General features: G+C 38.4%; 2 protein-coding genes and 1 pseudogene across 2 annotated transcripts; all 3 read left to right on the top strand.

Moving 5' to 3' along the window:
• The first annotated feature begins 996 nt into the window (after positions 1–996).
• On the top strand, positions 997–1953 carry LOC144631083 (melanocyte-stimulating hormone receptor-like). Its single transcript, XM_078489460.1, has one exon. It carries the CDS (start codon positions 1031–1033, stop codon positions 1940–1942), a length of 912 nt encoding a protein of 303 aa, XP_078345586.1. The 5' UTR covers positions 997–1030; the 3' UTR covers positions 1943–1953.
• A 3082-nt stretch (positions 1954–5035) lies between these two features.
• On the top strand, positions 5036–6052 carry LOC144630708 (histamine H2 receptor-like). The gene has a single exon (XM_078489086.1). It carries the CDS (start codon positions 5088–5090, stop codon positions 5997–5999), a length of 912 nt encoding a protein of 303 aa, XP_078345212.1. The 5' UTR covers positions 5036–5087; the 3' UTR covers positions 6000–6052.
• An 8316-nt stretch (positions 6053–14368) lies between these two features.
• On the top strand, positions 14369–15283 carry LOC144630704 (histamine H2 receptor-like; annotated as a pseudogene).
• Positions 15284–22112: the final 6829 nt, after the last annotated feature.

Here is a 22112-nt window from a genome sequence, read left to right as displayed (position 1 = left end):
TCTGCCCTTAGCAGAGACATTTGTTTTGTTGATATTAAAAATGGGTCAACGTTTCTTCAATGAGGTATATGTTATATTAACCCTCCATGGAATCTCTGACAAACCAGAATGGGACTTTGCTGTCATCTATTTAGCACTTCGTCCATCAATAATCCATTTCTGTATTGCTGGCGTCTTCGCGAACTTCGAACGGCAGTTGTAAAGAGAGCAAAGCAGATATAACGTAAACAAAAAAAGAAAACTAGAAACGATCTTATTTATATAGAACTATAAAGAAACAAGGTATAAACGACACTGGCAGATTCGAAATGCACTGAAGTGTTTCCCCGTGTGTTAGATGAATGACAGTCGTAAAGAATTTCATGTGAGAGATAACATACACGTGCTTTTTCTTTTAAATTTAGACACCGTCGGTCATGAAATTCAAATGAAAACCAAATAACGTAGAGGAAACCTGCCACTATGTAACATCTTCCACTGTATTTACAAGCGACGAATACTATCTTAAGTGTAAAGATTATGTTGATGCTTATTCTTATATTAATGTTCACTTTTAGAATGTTTACAGCTGTTTTACACGCTTTAAGAAATTATTGACTCGTAGATGCATGTTGTTACCTCTCGGCCATCAGCAGGGCGCTTGATGAATAAGGGATATATTATCAATAAAAGGATGTATTATCAATGAATAATGTGTAATCAAACGTCCTAGCCTTCGAATTATATTTACATTGTAAGACCAATTCTTTTGTCAATCTCACCACAAATCGCTGTCGCTTTTTGGAGAAAGATAAATAGGTTATGAACACAATTCATTAAAAACGCCATCAGGAAAAATTAATTTAGAATCACAGTCTGTTTTAGAAAACGCACTGAACTGTGTTGTTTTCAGTGTTGGCGTTTTTTCTACTCTTTAATCAGTGTTGTTTTATGATTTCTGCTGAAACAAAAAGGAAACTCAATCGGTCAACTTTTTTTGCTGCAAAACAACGGATTTCGCAAAGGTAAGAGTTGAGATTCAACATTGATAATGAACAATACCGACAAACACAACAACCGATCGGCAGACCATCATTCAGGGAATGAAGACAACTCTACTCCTGAAACTGTTGTCATCATAAACTGTGTTTTTAATGCTCCACTGATGCTCATATCCATTCTGGGTAACGCTTTGGTATTGGCCGCCATAATAAGAACTCCTTCCATTCGCTCAACTTCAATTATTATGCTCTGCAGTCTCGCTGTTTCAGACCTTCTTGTTGGTCTCATTACTCAACCCCTTTATATTGCTCAAGAACATACGCAAGACAGTATCGTATACCATGTTTGGATGGTGATAGGGGCTTCCCTATCTGGGATTTCTCTTGTAACAATAACAGCCATCACTGTGGATCGATTTCTGGCTCTTCACTATCACATGAGATACGCTACTTTAGTGACTGTATCCCGTGTTAAATATATTTTAGTAATTATATGGTTGGCAGCTGTACCTACATCAGGATTCTTTTTTTGGAATACGCGTGTACATACCATTCTCTCAAGCGTTGGTAATATTATTTGTCTTATAATTTACACATTTTCTTACATCAGAATTTATTTAATTGTTCGTCGGCATCAGTTAGACATTCACGCTCAACAACAGGCAGTGCAAAGTTCCAATGCTGAAAATATCTTAAATATAGCGCGATTAAAAAGAAGTGCAATGAACACTTTCGTGTTCTACATAGTTATGATTATATGTTATTTGCCAGTGTATGTTGTATTGACTCTCTATGGAATCTCTGAGAAGGATTGGCAAAAAGAATGGGACTTTGCTCAAACTGCAGTATATTTGAACTCGTCCATCAATCCATTTTTGTATTGCTGGCGTCTTCGCAAGCTTCGAACGGCAGTTGTAAAGACAGCAAGGCAGTTGTTGTGTAAACAGACAGAAGAAAACTAGATGCTATCTTCTTTGTGAACGAAAAAAATATATTACTCAGAATACAGCGAGACAGACCACAGTTAATCTGGTTTTCTTTTTCTCGTTCACCGTCTTTGTCACTTAGTTTTAATCATGTTGTTACTTCTCTATTTGTAAATTGTAAATAAACACGACACGCGAGAATGAGAGAATCAGAGAATGAATACAACTCTACTCCTGGAACTATTATCATCATAAACTGTATTCTTAATGCTCCACTGATGCTCATATCCATTCTGGGCAACGCTTTGGTATTGGCCGCCATAATAAGAACTTCTTCCATTCGCTCAACTTCAATGATCATACTCATAGATAAAATAAAAATAAAAGTAAATAAAAGTTTTTTTGGATTTAAAAAGTTGTTCGTGAAACGAGTGTTATACAGCTGCAGCTCACAACTTTTTGCATAAAGACGCAATGTTAGCAAATAAGTATTGATTTTGTGAGGATCTGTTGCAATTCAAATTAATGTGATAGGGTAGATATAGAGTCACAAAGATGCAGATAATGAATTTTCTTCATAGATTTTTTCAATTGCACAACAGAATTATTTTATTTTTAATTTATTTATTTTATTTAGATCTTCCTTTGTTGTTTCAACAAACGTTGTGTTACATTGTAGCGTGACATCTGATAAACGACATACTATCCCTGTGTATTATTAAAATGAACTTCGAAATTTCTGTCTACTTAAAGTAATAGATCTCTTGAATACAATTAGTCTCTTTCGTTTTTACTTGGTGTTGTTCCTTTCTAACTGCACTGGAGTACTTTGATTTGTGTTCTACACGACGATGTTTTGTTGAGTCAAACTTAATTTTCTGGTCACATACATTATTCCTAGTCATCAGTTGATCGCCCGCGCTACAGAATTACCGATCCCGTCCACTCGTTCGCTTAAAAAGCTTATTAAAACTAAATACATCAATCAAAAATTGGGCAATCATTTTAAATCATTAAAATTAACAAAAGAAAAGTCATAGGCGTACGGGCGCCTTTGGTCCTGGGGGGGCGGAGACCTTTTTGCCCGAAAAAAATGGCATGGGTTGAAAGCCGAATTAAGAGGCATGTTAAATAAAAAAGACATGCATTGAAATAGTTGTGTACAAATTTTGCCTGCTTGCTTAAGTTCTTAAATAAATTTCGTGGCGTTATCCGAATGTGTCAATGCACTGAATTCTTTTTCGGATATCTTTTATTTATTCACTCTACTTCAGAAAAACTTATATTAATGTTGGGAAGCCAATTTAAATTGTTTTTCCCCCATTTGAAAGTGATACAAAAGCGTGTAAAACATGCAGGGATGAATGAGTTTTAAAACATTTCGTTGAAGTTTCTAGCTAGCCCTGAGAACTAAAAATTTGAGTCAAAAGCATTAGCTTCATAACATTTATAACTGTTTTAAGATCTTGCACTAAATCCACCGTCGTGCGCAAACCGGCTCAAGCTATGGAAAGCTTATTGCAACTGATTAAAACTGAGGAGTCAGGCAGAATTTGCGAGAAAAATCGAACATGATTATAGCAATTTGCGAGAGAAAAACGAACGCAGATGAATGAGAAATTTGGACTTTTGAACAACAAAATTAGGTATATTTTCAATACTTTTCCTGTTGATGTAATTCGTTTTGAACGTAATCACATGGTAATGTTGACTAGACTTTTCGGCTTATTTGCTATTTTTTTCTTTAGGCTTGCTGCCCGAATTCTAAGCATTTTGCCAGAAAAATTTTGCCACTGGGGGGCTGAAGCCCCCCTCGCCCCCCCCCCCCGCCTCGTACGCCTATGAGAAAAGTCACAATCAAATACGCTTATTGGGCGCCAGTTTTAATAAGATTTAATTCTGTGTATTTTAGTTTGCTTGCAGCTGCCTTTTTACCACGTCTAAGCTAATATTGACTCGTGCATGGATGTTCTTTTTTATCCTGTCGGCCATCAGCAAGAAAGATGCTTGATGAATATGGGAAGCAAGACACAGATGTATTATCATTGATAATGTGAGGTAATTTCGATCTTAAAAGGCGCAGTAAATCACAAGAGGTTTAATCAAACGTCCATCGACTGATATTTACATTGAAAGAAAAATTATTAATGTCAATCAATTAAATACCATGTGTCACTTTTTCGCAAAAAGATGATTTGTAATAAATGATATTCACCAAAAATACAAGCAAAAATATATATATATATATATATGTATATGTTATATTAACTCTCCATGGAATCTCTGACAAGGACTGTAAACCAGAATGGGACTTTGCTGTCATCTATTTAGCACTTCGTCCATCAATAATCCATTTCTGTATTGCTGGCGTCTTCGCGAACTTCGAACGGCAGTTCTAAAGACAGCAAAGCAGATATAACGTAAACAAAAAAAGAAAACTAGAAACGATCTTATTTATAAAGAACTGTAAAGAAACAAGGTATAAACGACACTGGCAGATTCGAAATGCACTGAAATGTTTCCCCGTGTGTTAGATGAATGACAGTCGTAAAGAATTTCATGTCGGTCATGAAATTCAAATGAAAACCAAATAACGTAGAGGAAACCTGCCACTATGTAACATCTTCCACTGTATTTACAAGCGACGAATACTATCTTAAGTGTAAAGATTATGTTGATGCTTATTCTTATATTAATGTTCACTTTTAGAATGTTTACAGCTGTTTTACACGCTTTAAGAAATTATTGACTCGTAGATGCATGTTGTTACCTCTCGGCCATCAGCAGGGCACTTGATGAATAAGGGATATATTATCAATGAAAGGATGTATTATCAATGAATAATGTGTAATCAAACGTCCTAGCCTTCGAATTATATTTACATTGTAAGACCAATTCTTTTGTCAATCTCACTACAAATCGCTGTCGCTTTTTGGAGAAAGATAAATAGGTTATGAACACAATTCATTAAAAATGCCATCAGGAAAAATTAATTTAGAATCACAGTCTGTTTTAGAAAACGCACTGAACTGTGTTGTTTTCAGTGTTGGCGTTTTTTCTACTCTTTAATCAGTGTTGTTTTATGATTTCTGCTGAAACAAAAAGGAAACTCAATTGGTCAACTTTTTTGCTGCAAAACAACGGATTTCGCAAAGGTAAGAGTTGAGATTCAACGTTGATAATGAACAATACCGACAAAGACAACAACCGATCGGCAGACCATCATTCAGGAAATGAAGACAACTCTACTCCTGAAACTATTATCATCATAAACTGTGTTCTTAATGCTCCACTGATGCTCATATCCATTCTGGGCAACGCTTTGGTATTGGCTGCCATAATTAGAACTCCTTCCATTCGCTCAACTTCAATTATTTATATGCTCTGCAGTCTTGCTGTTTCAGACCTTCTTGTTGGTCTCATTACTCAACCCCTTTATATTGCTCAAGAACATACGCAAGACAGTATCGTATACCATGTTTGGATGGTGATAGGGGCTTCCCTATCTGGGATTTCTCTTGTAACAATAACAGCCATCACTGTGGATCGATTTCTGGCTCTTCACTATCACATGAGATATGCTACTTTAGTGACTGAAGCGCGTGTTCAATATACTTTAGTATTTATATGGTTGGCAGCGTTTCCTACAGGATTCTTTTTTTGGAATACGCGTATACATACCATTCTCTCAAGCGTTGGTAATATTATTTGTCTTATAATTTACACATTTGCTTACATCAGAATTTATATAATTGTTCGTCGGCATCAGCTACAAATTAACGCTCAACAACAGGTAGTGCAAAGTTCCAATGCTGAAAATAACTTAAATATGGTGCGATTACAAAGAAGTGCAATGAACACTTTCGTGTTTAACATAGTTATGATTATATGTTATTTGCCAGTGTATGTTGTATTGACTCTCTATGGAATCTCTGAGAAGGATTGGCAAAGAGAATGGGACTTTGCTCAAACTGCAGTATATATGAACTCGTCCATTAATCCATTTTTGTATTGCTGGCGTCTTCGCGAGCTTCGCGCGGCAGTTGTTAAGACAGCAAGGCAGATGTTATGTAAACAGACAGAAGAAAACTAGATGCTATCTTCTTTGTGAACGAAAAGAAATATATTACTCAGAATACAGCGAGACAGACCACAGTTAATCTGGTTTTCTTTTTCTCGTTCACCGTCTTTGTCTCTATTTGTTAATTGTAAATAAACACGGCACGCGAGTGTTAACGTGGGTACGCAAGTTATTTTAGGGCGTAAGGAAAAAGCAAATGATCAGAAAATTATTTTTCAGGTAATATGAGAAAAATTCTCTTCTCGAAACTATTGTAAACTACAGTACTTTCCATTACATTCACAAGTGTAAAAAATTATGTTTGTATTAATGTGCAAACAATCGTCACAAACTTCAATTTTGGTTTGTTTACAGCTGTTCATTTTCATACTCTCAGCTAATTTTAACTCCAATTTAAAATGAATGCTTTTTTTTCACACGGCCATTTACCGGGGTGCTTGATGTAATATATCAAACACGAGAGGCAGTGTTTCATCAGGATATCCAAACACCGAGAAGAGAGTTGAAAATACGACGCGCAGCGGTGTATTTTTAACGAAATTTGAGGTGTTTGGATAGCCGATGAAACACTGTCTCGAGTGCTTGATATATCTTCTCAATCGAAATAAAAACCAAGGAGTAAACGGAGAAATAAAATCGTAAAAATCTATGCTAATTAAGATCGGGTATCCAAACCACCGTCACGGTTATGATTTTCATTGTGTTAGCTTTATGAATTATTAATGAGTTTGAGAAGAATAAGGGAAGCAATGAAAGAAGGCATTATCATTGAATAATATCAGGTAATTTTCAACTGAAAAACCGCTGTAAATTAAAAAAAAGCTTAATCAATCTGCCTTTGTGTCGAGTCGACAACATTTTCAACCCACCCTGTTGGCCAGAATGCTGTTAGTTATCTAAATGACAGATCGACGCTGTGCGACTCGTGTCGAATCGACAAGTACTCTTGACGAATCGATCCAGTTCGATGGCACGTTTTAAGAACGAGGAAGGTTTATATTTTCATTTTGTGCTCCCCCTTGACTTCCGGTAATGCGGATCACCGGATGTCGATTTGAGCGAGACTTAGAAAACAAACAGCATCTTGGCCAACAGGGTGGGTTGAAAACGTTGACGATTCGACTCGATTCGATCAATTCGTGTCGATTGGACTGCCTGAATGTCGATTCATCATACCTGATGTCGAGTTGCGCGAGACTTAGAAAACTAACAGCATCTTAGCCAACGGGGTGGGTTGAAAATGTTGACAATTCGCCTCGATTCGTGTCGATTTGCTTGCCTGAATGTCGATTCGTCGTACTGGATGTCGATTTGCGAGGAACTTAGAAACCTAACAGCATCTTGGCGAACAGGATGGGTAGAAAATGTTGTCGATTCGACTCGATTCGATCGATTCGTATCGATTCGACTGCCTGGATGTCGATATCGTCACACCTAGAGTCGATTTGCGCGAGACATAGAGAACTTACAGTATCTTGTTTAACAGGGTGGGTTGAAAATGTTGTCGATTCGACTCGATTCGATCGATTCGTGTCAATTCGACTGCCTGGATGTCGATTCGTCACACCTAGAGTCGATTTGCGCGAGACTTAGAGAGCTTACAGTATCTTGGCTAACAGGGTGGGTTGAAAATGTTGACGATTCGATTCGACTCGATTCGATCGATTCGTGTCGATTCGACTGCCTGGATGTCGATTTGCGCGAGACTTCCGGTATGTCGGGTCGACATCAAGGCCGACGAATCGTCTCGAATCGACGAAATTTTCAAGCCACCCTGTTGGCCAAAGATGATGTTAGTTTCTAAGTGTCGCGCAAATCGACTTCCGGTATTTCGGGTCGACATCAATACCGACGAATCATCACGAATCGAACGAATCGAGTCGAATATACAACATTTTCAACCCACCCTGTTGGCCAGAATGCTGTTAGTTTTCTAAATGACAGATCGACGCCGTGCGACCCGTGTCGAATCGATAAGTACTCTTGACGAATCGATCCAGTTCGATGGCACGTTTTAAGAACGAGGAAGGTTTATATTTTCATTTTGTGCTCGCCCTTGACTTCCGGTAATGCGGACCGAAGGGAACGAAGACCCTGGGTACGAGGATGGTAATGCGGATCGACGCCGTGCGTCTCGAATCGACAAGTACTTTTGGCGAATCGATCCAGTTTGGGTGTATTGGACATGGGTGTTCCTCACAAAGCTTTCCCCCTATTTGGAAAAAGTTGAATAGGTTATGAACACAATTCACACTTCAAAAATGTCAGCAGATAAAGTTAATTTAGAATCAAAACCTCTTTTAGAAAATGCACTGATCTGTGATGCTTTCCAAGAGTTGGCGTCTTCTCCACTCTTTAGTCAGTGTTGTCATATGCTTTCGCTAAAACGAAAAGAAGAATTATTTACTCCAACTTTTTGCAGTTAAACAAGGATTTGACGACGCTAAGTTATTATCAGAATTATCGTTGATGATGAACAATACTGACAAATACAACAACAGAACTGAAGACCATCATTCAGGGAATGAAGACAACTCTACTATGCCCATATCCATTCTGGGCAACGCTTTGGTGAGTTGTGAATAACGTGAAATATAAACTACACTGGCAGAATCGAGGTGCACTGAAATGTTTTCCGTGTCTTGGAGAATTACCAGTCGTAAAGAAGTTCATGGAGAGATAGCATGCGCTTTTTTGCTTTAATATAACTTCTATCATGAAGTTTGATTTAAGAAAACCAAAAAACAGAAATCTGCCACTATACAGTTCCTTAAATTCCATTTACAAGCGAATAAGATGTACTATTTGCCCCCGCAGGGCTTTCGCCCAGAGGCGAAAGCCCGAGGAGGCATTCATTGTAGCTTGCGCGTATATATAGAGAATGTACTTACAGTCAAAATATACGGTATGTATACCAGAAAAAATCTCGATTTGCTCGAAAAAGGCCGCGAGGAATGTAGGGTAATGATGACGTTTTGCCGCAAAGCTTCTCTGGGTAATGATGACGTATAAGCAGAAGATTCCCGAAGGAGTTATGGGTATTATGACGTTACAATAACAGGGGGGAAGCGGTAAATGAAAATCCCTATCTTGGGTTAGAACGGTATTAAAAAGACTGACGCGTGTTTTGGCATCTGTCACACGTTGATTACTCCGATTTTTGGCTTACGCGTGTTTACAGATTGTTCAAGCGGTTTCTCTGCTTTGGTTGTATTAAGTGATATTTGAAGCAGTTGTTAGTAATACGTCGAAAGAGTTCGAGCAATCGGTTTCGTGTTCTTGGCTACGTGTGTTCCAAGAGATGGTTCGAGCGTTAAGGTGGTTTGCTTTCGGGAGTTGCCTGTGTCGTATACATCTTACAACCAGAAAAAAAGCGTGAACTTTGTCATGTAATACCTGGTAATTCGTTTCGCTAACAAACTGTCAAATTATTTGATCCACAAAGTGGCTTGAATAAGGATCAAAAATTGTTTTCTCGAATCTTTGAATGTGCCATATTTTGTTACTCGTGGAATTTTTAGGCTTTTAGGCCTGGAAATTATTGTAAGTTAATTGTGAATGTTATAAGCCCGGAAATAATCTTGCATGTTGTCACCACGAATAATGTGTTATGTGTTATTTCCGCTAGGTGTTATTTCCGCGCGCTAGGTAATTGAACTTGTGAATATTTTTAGGACGCAATGGTGTCACACAACAAGAAATTCCGCAACAAACAGACCAAACAATGTCTTGACGTACATGACACAGTAAAAAAGAAGCCTAATTTTAAAGGCGACAAAAAGACTCCACTAATCATAGATTATGGCTGTAAAACAAATTATAAAAAGGCGGGGGCAGCTTTATAGTGGGAACTATTACTAGTTTAAGTGTTAAGTGTCGCACAAGGAAAATACCCCCCAAACCATAAGTAGTTTTCCGTGATATATTTGCAATTTTGAATTAAAATTTTGGATCGTTTGTTTTTCATCGGTTGTCAGTTAGTTTTATAGCTCGTGTCATTTGCTCTATATTTATGGAGAGTTGTAAATAAGTGAAATATAAACAACACTGGCAGATTCGAAGTGCACTGAAATGTTTTTCGTATGTTGAAGTATTAGCAGTCGTAAAGAAGATATAACATGCGCTTTTTCTTTACTTTTATAGCTTTCTATCGTGAAATTTAAATGAAAACCAAACGAAGAAATCTGCCACTATATACCGTTAGTACTTTCCATTGCTTTTATTAGGGATGTATACCATGTGTAAAGTGTCACACGAGGAAAATAACCACAAATCTGTAAGTAGTTTCCCGTGCTATATTTGCCATGTTGAATTAAGATCTCGGATCATTGTTTTGCCTTTTCGCGACTCAGTTCCTCTCTTAGCTAATAATTGCAACCTAAGTGTTATCTCTCAGGAAATGCAAAATTATAATATGCTCTGTTGTTTGAGCTACTGGCTTCAAAAAAGCAATTCGGATCAGTATTCATTTACATTCAAGTTATCGTGAACGACTAGAAAAAGTACTACCTAGAAAAAGTACTACCTAGCATTATCAACCCTGACCAAACCGGATACGTCAAGGGTCGTTACATCGGTGAAAATATAAGGCTAATTCAAGACCTCATGTTTTACACAAAAATGTTGGATAAACCGGGCGTCGCAATATTTTTGGATTTCCGAAAAGCTTTTGATACAATTGAATGGAATTACATCAACGCTGCTTTAAAACTTTTCAATTTTGGACCGGACCTATTAAATTGGTTCACCGTATTATATAATCAAGTGTCCAGTTGTGTCCTAAACAACGGTCATGCATCTGAATTCTTCCTCCTGCAACGAGGAGTAAGACAAGGTTGTCCGTTATCTGGTCTTTTATTCGTAATCGGAATTGAATTATTTGCCAGAGCGTTAAAAAATGACCCCACAATCAACGGCATCGAAGTAGAACAAAAAGAAATCAAAGTTACGCAATACGCTGATGATACCACAGTCTTCGTGCGTGACCGTGAGTCGGTAACGCAGCTTCGAAAACTCTTAGAAGAATTCAAAGTGAATTGTGGACTGGAAATTAATACCACCAAAACAGAGGCGTTATGGCTAGGTTCCTGGCGAAACAACAAGGAAACTCCTTATAATTTCAAATGGCCGAGGGAGCCTGTGCACGCCCTCGGTGTGCACTTCTCTTACGACGAACAACAGGCGAATAAGTTAAACTTCGAAGAAAAGGCCCGCAATTTAGAAACAATACTTAATGCCTGGAGAAGAAGAAGCCTTACTTTGATCGGTAGAATAAAAATCGTGAAAACCCTGGGAGTAGCTAAACTTATATACGGTACATCCGTTTTATCCATTCCAGAGCATTTTGCAGAGAGAGTCAACAAGCTTATCTTTAACTTCATATGGGAAGGTAAAACCGCAAAAATTAAAAAGAGGACGATCATTGCTGAAAAGAATCATGGTGGATTAAAGATGTTAGACTTCGAAATAATGGAGAAAGCTCTGAAAATCGCTTGGATTAAAAGAATACATGAACAAAGCGATGCTTCCTGGAAAACAATTCCCGAACAAGCAACAAGTCATTATGGTGGTCTTTCGTTTTTAACAAAGTGTCGTTACGACACTAAGCTACTCGACCTACGAAAACTCCCTGCATTCTACCATTCCGTACTAAAGTATTGGCAAGAATATAAGCATTTATCCTCCTTTGAGGAAAAGAACCCGGAAAATGAGATCATTTGGAACAACTCTAGCATCCTGGTTGACCAAAAGCCGATTTTTTATAGCGCCTGGTTTAAAAAGGAAATTATACATGTCAAGGACCTGTTAAACGAAAATCGAGATTTCCTCTCTCTAGCTGACTTTAAACAAAAATTCAAGGTCAACAATCCATTCACTATGTACTACGGTCTCATCAGAGCTATCCCGATCAGTTGGAAAATGTCAATTCGAAATTCATCTCGCAGTACCCAGAGCCCCCCTTCTGAAACAACACACTCAACAACAGTCATCTCCACTCGAGGGGCGTATAATGCTATTCTTGCTAGACGTTCCGCTGCACCAACAAATGAAACTAAAATCTTGAAATACGGGTTTAATACAGAAAATATTCATAACATTTATTTACTCCCTTTCCGGGTTACCACAGAGGCAAAGCTAATTGCTTTCCAGTTCAAAATAATACATAATATTCTGCCTACTCGCGTCAGCCTACTCCGTGCTGGCCTAGTAGACGACGACATTTGCCCTATTTGCAATTCCGAGAGGCAATCACTTGTTCATATGTTGTATAGTTGCAGGGAATCGTCAATCTTTTGGGAACAGTTTACTCAATGGTGGAGCGAAAAATTTCTCGAAAAAATAACTTTATCAGAAAGTACGATTTTATTTGGGTGGCACCAAAACACTAGCAAAGAGCGAGAGCTCAACTACATTCTTCTTATTGCAAAATACCATATTTTTGCAACTTGTATCTGCGAGGACAGGCTGAGCTTTGATCGCTTTCTTTTAAGACTGAAATCGAAATTAGAAGTTTTACGTAAAGTAGCCATAGCAAACAAAACGCTTCATAAATACAATGCTACTTGGGCACCTATACTGTAGGTTATTTTTTTTTCTCCCTTCTTCTGTTTTACTTTACATTTTTTATTTCTTGTTAATGTTAATCCTTAATTTATTTAACTGTGTTGTAGTTTATCTGTAGTGTATTATAAGTTTTCATGTATAATACGGCTTTATAAAATTGTCCTATATCGCATTGCAGTTTTATGCTCCTTTAGGTCTGTCAGTAAAGTCTGTTAGCAAAGTCTGTTAGTAAACGAATCCAATGAACGAATTCAATGAATGTATAATAGACTTTATAAAACTATGGCACAATTTCGACAACACCTTTAGGTCTATTAGTAAGGACTGTTAGTAAACGAACGTAAACGAATCCATATAGCCAATATAATCCTCATGGACTCAATATGATAGGACTAGTAGTATTGTTAAGTTTTTTTTTATATATATATATACACACAGTATAGATTTTGTATGTAGTGTAGGTATTGTTAGTGTTATTTGTTTGTTTGTTTTTTTTTTTTTCTTTTACTGTTTGTAACGTGCGTTTCTGCAAATAAAATAAAAAAAAAAAATAAAAAAATAAAAAAAAAGTTATCGTGAACGAATATTTCAAGCGTATGTATCGCACTATTATTGTAAAACTCGTAGTTTACGTGAATTGAGGCATTCGTCTTCAAGTCTTACGGAACCATTGTCGTATTTCGCTCACTTACGATAGTTCATGCAAAGCAGAAACCCGGGTTTCTGTGCAAAGTTAACGCATTTACAAATAACACTTTTATTTACCTTTCTCGTGGGCAATATCCAGAAACTTATCTTCGACGGAAGATTGAAGTGTCATGCAACTTCCTTTCTAGAGATCGATATAAACAAACTCAATGAAGTTGTTTAATTATCACACGGTAAGTCTATATATATGGCCTTATATAGACGGTATATTTGAGTTACTCAGAGGTTCAATCAACAAGAAATTAAACAAAGAAGAGTTCAACCTCTGTGAGAGACCTTGCTGTTATGCTGTCCGGCTGGCAAGAGACAACAACCCTGTACCAGTTTGGCATTGAGAAACGAGTGCCGTGCAGCAAGCCTGTTTTCTGCCAAACTTTCCTCCCCTGTCAAATCCGAACGACAGTTTTTCAGCCCGTTAAACAGCGCCCCAGCTGAAAGTCTATCTTCGTCCCTTTGACGCGTAGAATCGTCAAAACCTTTCCGTTATAAAATGTTATCTTAACGCTTATATAAACGTTCAATTTGAGTTTCTTTGCTGCTGTTTAAACAAAAACCAAATAGACGAAACCTGCCACTATAAATTACTTTCTATTGCATTTACAAGCAATGCATACTATGTAAAGTGTAAAGATTACGTTATGCTTGTTCTTATATTAATATTCATTTTGAGAATGTTTTTAAAGCTGTTTATTACCCTGAGCTTTTATTGACTCGTAGATGAACGTTATTTTTTCTTTCCGCCACCAACTGGGTACTATATGAATAAGGAAAACAATGAAAGGATGTATTAACATTCAGAGACCCACTAAATGACCACTGAGAAATTTAATCAAATGCCCAGCGAGTTATATTTATATTGTAAACCAATTCGTATGTCAATCTCCCCAGCACAAACCATTGTCGCTTCTTTTGGAAAAAGATAAATAGGTTCTAAACACAATTCACAAAAAACGACAGCAGGAAAAACTAATTTACAGTCGAAATGCACTGAACTGTGTTGTTTTCACATTGTTGGCGTCTTCTCCACTTTTTAATCAGTGTTGTTTTATGCTTTTCACTGGAACGAAAAAAAGAATTGGTCCACCAAGAGTTTAGATTCGACGTTTATGATGAGCAATACCGACAAATACAACGACGGATCGGCAGAGCATTATTCAACAAACGAAGACAACTCTACTCCTGGAACTATTGTCATCATAAACTGTGTTCTTATAAATGCTCCACTGATGCTCATATCCATTCTGGGTAACGCTTTGGTATTGGCCGCTATAATAAGAACTCCTTCCATTCGCTCAAATTCAATGATTATGCTCTGCAGTCTCGCTGTCTCAGACCTTCTTGTCGGTCTCATTGCACAACCACTTTATATCGTTAATCAAGTTACGGAAGACCGTCTCCTATTACATGTGTGGATGGTGATGGGGCCTTTTTTATGTGGAGGTTCTCTCTTAACAATAACAGCCATCACTGTGGATCGATTTCTGGCTCTTCACTATCACATGAGATATGCTACTTTAGTGACTGAAACCCGTGTTCAATATACTTTAGTAATTATATGGTTGATTAGCTTCCTTGTGTCAGGTTTGGACTTTTGGAATAAGCGTGTACATAACTTTCTTTCAGGTGTTGTTATTATCATTTGTCTTATAATTTCCACATTTTCTTACATCATAATTTAACGTATTGTTCGTCGGCATCGGTTACACATCAACGCTCAACAACAGGCAGTGCAAAGTTCCAATGCTGAAAATAATTTAAACATGGCGCGATTAAAAAAAAGTGCAATGAACATTTTCGTATTCTACATAGCTTTAATGATATGCTATTTTCCAATGTATGTTATATTAACCCACTATGGAATCACTGACAAGCACTGGCAAAGAGAATGGGACTTTGCATTCATTGCAGTATTCATGAATTCGTCCATCAATCCATTTTTGTATTGCTGGCGTCTTCGCGAGCTTCGAACGGCAGTTGTAAAGACAGCAAGGCAGATGTTATGCAAACAAAGAAAAGAAAACTAGACATTACAAGAAAAGAAATATAAACGGAAAAGACAGTCAAATTTTTTTTTTTCCTCAGTTGTTAGCTGTATAAGATACACTATGGGGAGTTGTAACTTACAATTAAGCTGACATAATCGAAGTGGACTGAAATGTTTTCCATGGGTAGAAATAAATAGTTAACGTAAAAGATAACACGACTGTTTTTTATTTTTGTATCGTTCTATCGTGAAAATTAAATGAAAACCAAAAAACGAAGACATTTGCCAATATATAGTGATTTCCACAGCATTTATACAAGGGACGTATACTATGTAAAGTGTAAAGTGTCGCATGTACCCATACCAACATGCAAACTATATACATTTTCTCTGTAATATTTGCTATGTAAAGTTAATAATTCGGTTCGTCAGTTGTTTCGCCTTATCGTAACTTAGTTCCGCTCTCATTAAGGAATTGCAAACTAAGCGTTATCTCGCAGGAATTGCATAAATATAATATGCTGTGTTTTTTGAACAGCCAGCTTCTTGTGATCTTAAACCCTGGCTAGAAAGCATTTCGGATTACATTGGATTTAAATTCAAGCTGTCGTGAACTAATGTTCCAAGCGTCTGTACCGCACTTTTTTCAAAACTTGTATTTTTCGTGAACTGAGGAATTCGTCTCAAGTCTTACGAACCGTTGTCGTATTTCGTTTGGTATCGGTAATTCATTCATATTGCTTGCTGTAATTTACAAGTAACACATTTATTTACCTTCGTCGTGGGCAATATCATGAAACTTAGCTTCGTCGTAAGATTTAAGTGGTAAGCAATTTCTTTTCTACAGATCGATATTAACAAAACTCAATTTAGTTGTTTATTTTGCAGCAAACGGCTCGTTTTAACTTGTAATTTCACCTGCCATTAATTATCACACGGTAAGTCTATATATGTGGCCTTATATAGACTGTACATTTGAGTTAGTACGATGTTTAATCAACGAGAAACAAAGACTTGAAGAGTTCTATCTGTGAGAGACCTTGCTGTTACGCTCAGTGTCCGGCTGGCAAGAGACAACGACCCTGTACCTCTGGCACTGAGTAAGGAGTGCCGTGCAGCGAGCCTGTGTTCTGCCAAGCTTTTCTCACTTATCAAGTCCGACCGAACGTTCTTCAGTCCGTTAAACAGCGCCCAAGCTGAAAGTCCATATCCGTCCCTTTGACGCGCAGTATCGCCAAAACCCTTCCGTTAGAAAATATTATCTTAACGGTTATATAAGCGTTCAATTCGAGTTTCTTTGCTGCTGTTTAAATGAAAACCAAATATTGCATTTACAAGCAATGTATACTATGTAAAGTGTAAAGATTACGTTTTGCTTATCCTTATATTAATATTCAATTTGAGAATGTTTTTAAAGCTGTTTCTTACCCTGAGCTTTTATTGACTCGTTGATGAACGTTATTTTCTCTTTCCACAACCAACAGGGTACTTCTTGAATAAGGAAAACAATGAAAGGAATAGGATGTATTAACATTCAGAGACCCACTAAATTACCACTGAGAAATTAAATCAAATGTGATGAGTTATATTTACATTGTAAACCAATTCGTATGTCAATCTCCCCGGCACAAACCATTGTCGCTTCTTTTGGAAAAAGATAAATAGGTTCTGAACACAATTCACAAAAAACGACAGCAGCAAAAATTAATTTACAGTCGAAATATGCAATGTTGTTTTCACATTGTTGGCGTCTTCTCCACTTTTTAATCAGTGTTGTTATATGCTTTTCACTGAAACGAAAAAGAGAATTGGTCCACTTTTTCGTATGAAACAAGGATTTGACCACACCAAGAGTTTAGATTCGACGTTTATGATGAGCAATACCGACAAATACAACGACGGATCGGCAGAGCATTATTCAACAAACGGAGACAACTCTTCTATTAAAACTATTGTCATCATAAACTGTGTTCTTAATGCACCACTGATGCTCATATCCATTCTGGGCAACGCTTTGGTATTGGCCGCCATAATAAGAACTCCTTCCATTCCAGTATTGGGAGAAAAGACCTCACCCGTCTTATACAAACTGAGTGTGACATGACATATGCAGCTAGCCGATATACATTTTTAAATTTTTAATTTTTAACTCTTAACTGCTATTTTTATCTTTCACCTACTTTTATATGCTCAACAACAGGCAGTGCAATGTTCTAATTCCGAAATTACATTGAACATGGTACGATTAAAAAGAAGTGCAATAAACACTTTCCTGTTCTACATAGCTTTAATAATATGTTATTTTCCAATGATTGTTGTATTTACTATGTATAGAACCTCTGACAAGGACTGGCAAAAAGAATGGGACTTTGCTCATACTGTAGTATTCATAAACTCGTCCATCAATCCATTTTTGTATTGCTGGCGTATTCGCGAGCTTAGAACGGCAGTTGTAAAGACAGCAAGGCAGATGTTATGTAAACAAACAGAAGACAACTAGACACTATCTTCTTCACTGTGAACTTAAAGATATATACTAATCAGAACACAGCGAAACACTGATGACGTCATAGTTGGTATTTTGGATCGACAACACAATGGGTAATTTAATCATACAAAAATTTTGTTACGATTTTTAATTGATTTTTGGCCATTTTTTTCCAAAGGTCGCACAGTCACAAATCTGAAAACTGGTACGAGCCACCTTAAGGGTAAAATAGAGCAAATGAATCAGATACTTATATTTCAAGTAATGTAAGAAACATTCTCTTCTCGAAACTAAAGAACTATAAATTGTAAACTGTAGTTCTTTCCATTACGTTTACAATTGTAAAGAAGATGCTTGTATTAATGCACAAACAATAATCACAAACTTCAATTTAAGTTTATTTCCACCTGTTGTTTACTTACCTACCTACCTACCTACCTACCTACCCACTCACTCACTCACTCACTCACTCACTCACTCACTTACTTACTTATTTACTTACTCGGTTCATAAATCGCCCGGAATTTTTTCGTCGTGTCGGTAAATCGTTCCAGACCCGCTCGGCCACTTCCTTGGCCAGGATTCATTTTACGCACCTTTGATATTTACTCGACAAGAGCCATTAAATCACTTTCCAATTTAAAATAAACTAATACCCTGATTTCTGTTAAGCGTGAAATATATATATTTTTGTGTTATTCAAGTGCTTGACTCAAGCGAGTACTGGAGTCCGAAACCGGTAATTGTTTTGATAGGCCCAATTTTTTTTTAATCGAAAACGGTAACGTCAGTCACGAAATGTGTTTGCAGCGAGCTTCACGCATAACTGCTTTTACAAAAACAGCTGGAAGCTAGAGTATTTTTGAACCGGAATACTTTGAAGATGCTTTCAAGAATTGTGTTCATTTTCATGTGTGCACAGTTGAGCCGGCAAAGTCGCGTATCAAAGACGATTGAATGTTTGCACAACAAAATATTCTTCTTCTTCTCTCACACTTCTCAAGACTTCAGAAAACAAAATGGTCATGTCTAGTACTTCTACGAACTGTGATGGAATTTTTGAAAGAATCCGTAAAGCCAAAGTAAGTAATTTAAAACAAATTGTCTGCAAAATGAAGTCTTGGTGCGGGTAATTACATAATTAAATTTTGCCACGGCATGCAAAATTTCACGGTTTTGAAATTTTCTAAATCTTCATGGCTTTCAAAATGTTTCTTGACACCATCTTAAAAAAATCATCTCAAACTTTTTCATGTTTCTTTCACTTGTTCACGTTTAGTTTTGTTTTAAACAAACAAAATCTATTTATCCGTGTGATGTTTTTGATACACATATTTACCTTGTTTGTCGTAGTAGTTCGCTCGGCCGTTTTCTTGGCCATGATTCAAATCACGTACTTTTGATGTTTACTCAGCAGGAGCTTTTAGATCACTCTCCTATTAAAAATTTTATCTTATGCCCTGATTTAAGCGTGAAATATATATTTTTGTGTTATTCAAGCGTTCGACTCAACTGACCGGTGATTCAGTTTGACAGGCCCAAGCAATTTTTTGTAAATGAAAAACATTACGTCAGTCACGCAATGTTCTTCTAGCAAACTTCTGCTTTTTAAAACGGCTGGTAGCCAAACCATTTTTGGGCCAGACTCCACTTTGAAGATGTTTTCCATTTGGCAAGAATTGTGTCCATTTTGTCCATTTTCATCCGTGCACAGTTGGGCCAACAAAGTCGTGTGTCACATACGAATTGAATGTTTGCACACCAAATAACCTTATTTTGGTTCTTGATGTAAAAACTTTACTCGCACACTTTTCCTTGGGCCGCCCTCGCCTCCTTTTTCCAGGTGGTGTCCATCTAAGGGCGGTCTTGGTCTATTCTGAGGACATGTCCAAGCCAACGGAACCGGCGGCGTTTGATCTCAAGTATCACACTCTGACTCTGTTTTCGTTCTTTATTCGAGATCTTGTTGGGCCAGAAAATGTGGCATATCCTCCTGAGGCAGCCGTTGTGGAAGGCGTGAATCTTGTTCACATCGCAGAACTGGCTTAACAATGCTGTTGTATAGTCTAAGCTTGGTTCTAAGGCTGTCCTGCTTCGATCTCCAGACAGGCTGGAGTTGTGCAGGGCACCGCGGGCTTTCCCAAGCCTTGCCTTGATTGTGCTGCACTATCCTTTTCAACGAGGCTACCAGGTAGGTGAATTCCTCAACAAAGTCAAGTGGTTCGCCATCTGCCGTAATCGGTGCATCTTGGGTAGCGTTAATACACATTACCTTAGTCTTAGAGATGTAATGTTTAAGCCTGTCTGCATGGCAAACCTGTTGAGCCTGTCGGTCTTTTCCTGTAGGTGACGACGATTGGTAAAGAAAGCAGCAAGGTCATCCGCAAAGTCAAGATCTTCGAGTTGGGAAAATAGTGTCCATTGAATGCCCCGGGGTTTGTTGGCCGTTGTTGTGCGCATGATCCAGTCGATGGTGAGTAGGAAGAGGATGGGTGAGATGATACATCCCTGTCGCACCCCTGACCTCACAGGAAACCATTCTGACAGGTTTCCATCAACAATGACACTGCACTCGAACTGCTGGTAGAATGAGCTCATAAGTGTGATCATCTTTGGAGGGACTTCGTATGATCGCAAGATCTCCATAGGGTGTCACGGTGCACACTGTCAAACGCCTTCTGGAAGTCAATGAAGTTGATGAAAAGAGGGGTGGTCCACTCGATGCACTGCTCGATGATGTTTCTCAGAGCAAAGATCTGATCTATGCATCCGCGGCCTCTTCTGAATACTGCCTTTTCCTGTCTCAATTTAGTGTCAATGGCTGTCTCGATTCTGGCAAGAAGAATCCTGCAGAAAACCTTGGATGGAATTGACAGCAGTGTGATGCCCCGCCAGTTGTCGCAATTTTGGAGGTCACCTTTCTTAGGAATCTTGACAATTAGGCGTTTGGTCCAGTCATCCGGTATTGTGTCTGTCTCCCAGATGTCTCTGAAGAGGTCCGTGAGGACCTTGGTTGACGTACAAAGGTCAGCTTTTAGCATTTCAGCGTGTATGGAATCAATGCCTTCGGCTTTCCCGCTCTTCGTGTAGGGGGACTGATGTTGCTGTTGAGAACATCTTCTGTTGGTGGAAGGTCAGCAGGATCATCTGGTTCTGGGCGATTAAGTACCTCACCGAAGTGTTGTACCCATCTGGCGGCCTGCTCACGTTCTGTTGTGAGGTTGTTATCGTCCTTGTCTTTGACAGGGGCAGACTGGTTGATTTTTTACCACAGAGTCGCTTTGTGATCTTGTAAACAGCGTTCATCTCTCCCCTTGCAGCAGCGCATTCAGCTTCACCTGCTAACTCCTCAGCAAAGGCTCTTTTGTCATTCCGGGCGCTCTTCTTCACTTCCTTGTCCTTCATCTTATAGGCTTTTTGGACCTGCTGCTGGACCCTGAGTGACTTTGGGCTCAGTGCCTTGGCTTTCAGTTGTTTCCGTTCTTTTATCTTTTTCCACGTACCAGATGTTATCCATTCCTTGTTCTTTTTCTGTCTGTAGCCTAAGACACTGGTGGCTGTCTCGACGTATGTCTTCTTAATGGTTTCCCACTTGGTGTTAATGCTAGAAACCTCATGGTCTTTAGCCAGGGCGGCAAAGCGGTTCTGCAGTCTTAACGCAAACTCTTTGCTGGTGGGTGCACTGGGGACTTCAGTTTGGCAACATCAAGGTGTTTCCTGTGCTGGTTTGGTTTAGCTGCTTTCCTTAGTTTCAGCTTGATGGTGGCTGTAACTAGGTAGTGATCGCTGTTAACATCGACACCACGACAAACTCGAACATCGGGAAGAGACCTGCGCCACTTTCCATTGATCAAGATGTGGTCGATCTGGTTGACAGTGGAACCAGCAGGAGACTTCCTAGCCTCCCACGCAGTCGTTCTTAGGGGCGATCGTGTGATCGCCCCTAAGAACGACTGCGTGGGAGGCTAGAGACATCCAGGTGAGCTTGTGGATGTTTCTGTGTGGGAAGATGGTATCGCCGACTACACAATCATTTTCTAAGCAGACGTCAATTAGACGTTCGCCATTGTCGTTCATCACATCATCATCAGCCGTGTTTCCCTATAGCTCTGTCGCAGTCGGAATTATCAGCTCCGACTTTGGCATTCATATCACCCATGATCAGAAGCATGTCATGCAGAGGGACTTTGGAGACTGCTTGTTGTAGTTTCTCATACCAGTCGTCCTTGTCTTCCTCGTCAGCATCATTTGTTGGAGCATAACACTGCAAGATGGTAAGATTGCAGTGTTTAGAGCTGAAGCGTGCTCTGATCAACCTGTTACTCAGTGGCTCCCATTCCAGCAAGGTGTTGGCTTTTGCTTTGGAGACTATGATGGCCAC

Source organism: Oculina patagonica, chromosome 11, assembly GCF_052425735.1.
Source record: "Oculina patagonica isolate OP01 chromosome 11, crgOcupat, whole genome shotgun sequence".
NCBI classification, from domain to species: domain Eukaryota; kingdom Metazoa; phylum Cnidaria; class Anthozoa; order Scleractinia; family Oculinidae; genus Oculina; species Oculina patagonica.
Note: the sequence above shows the minus strand (reverse complement) of the source record. Positions and strands in the feature narration are given on the sequence as shown.

Bases quoted from the DNA above. Each gene is read 5' to 3' on its own strand.
- LOC144631083 (XM_078489460.1), top strand. From the start codon at position 1,031: ATGAACAATACCGACAAACACAACAACCGATCGGCAGACCATCATTCA.
- LOC144630708 (XM_078489086.1), top strand. From the start codon at position 5,088: ATGAACAATACCGACAAAGACAACAACCGATCGGCAGACCATCATTCA.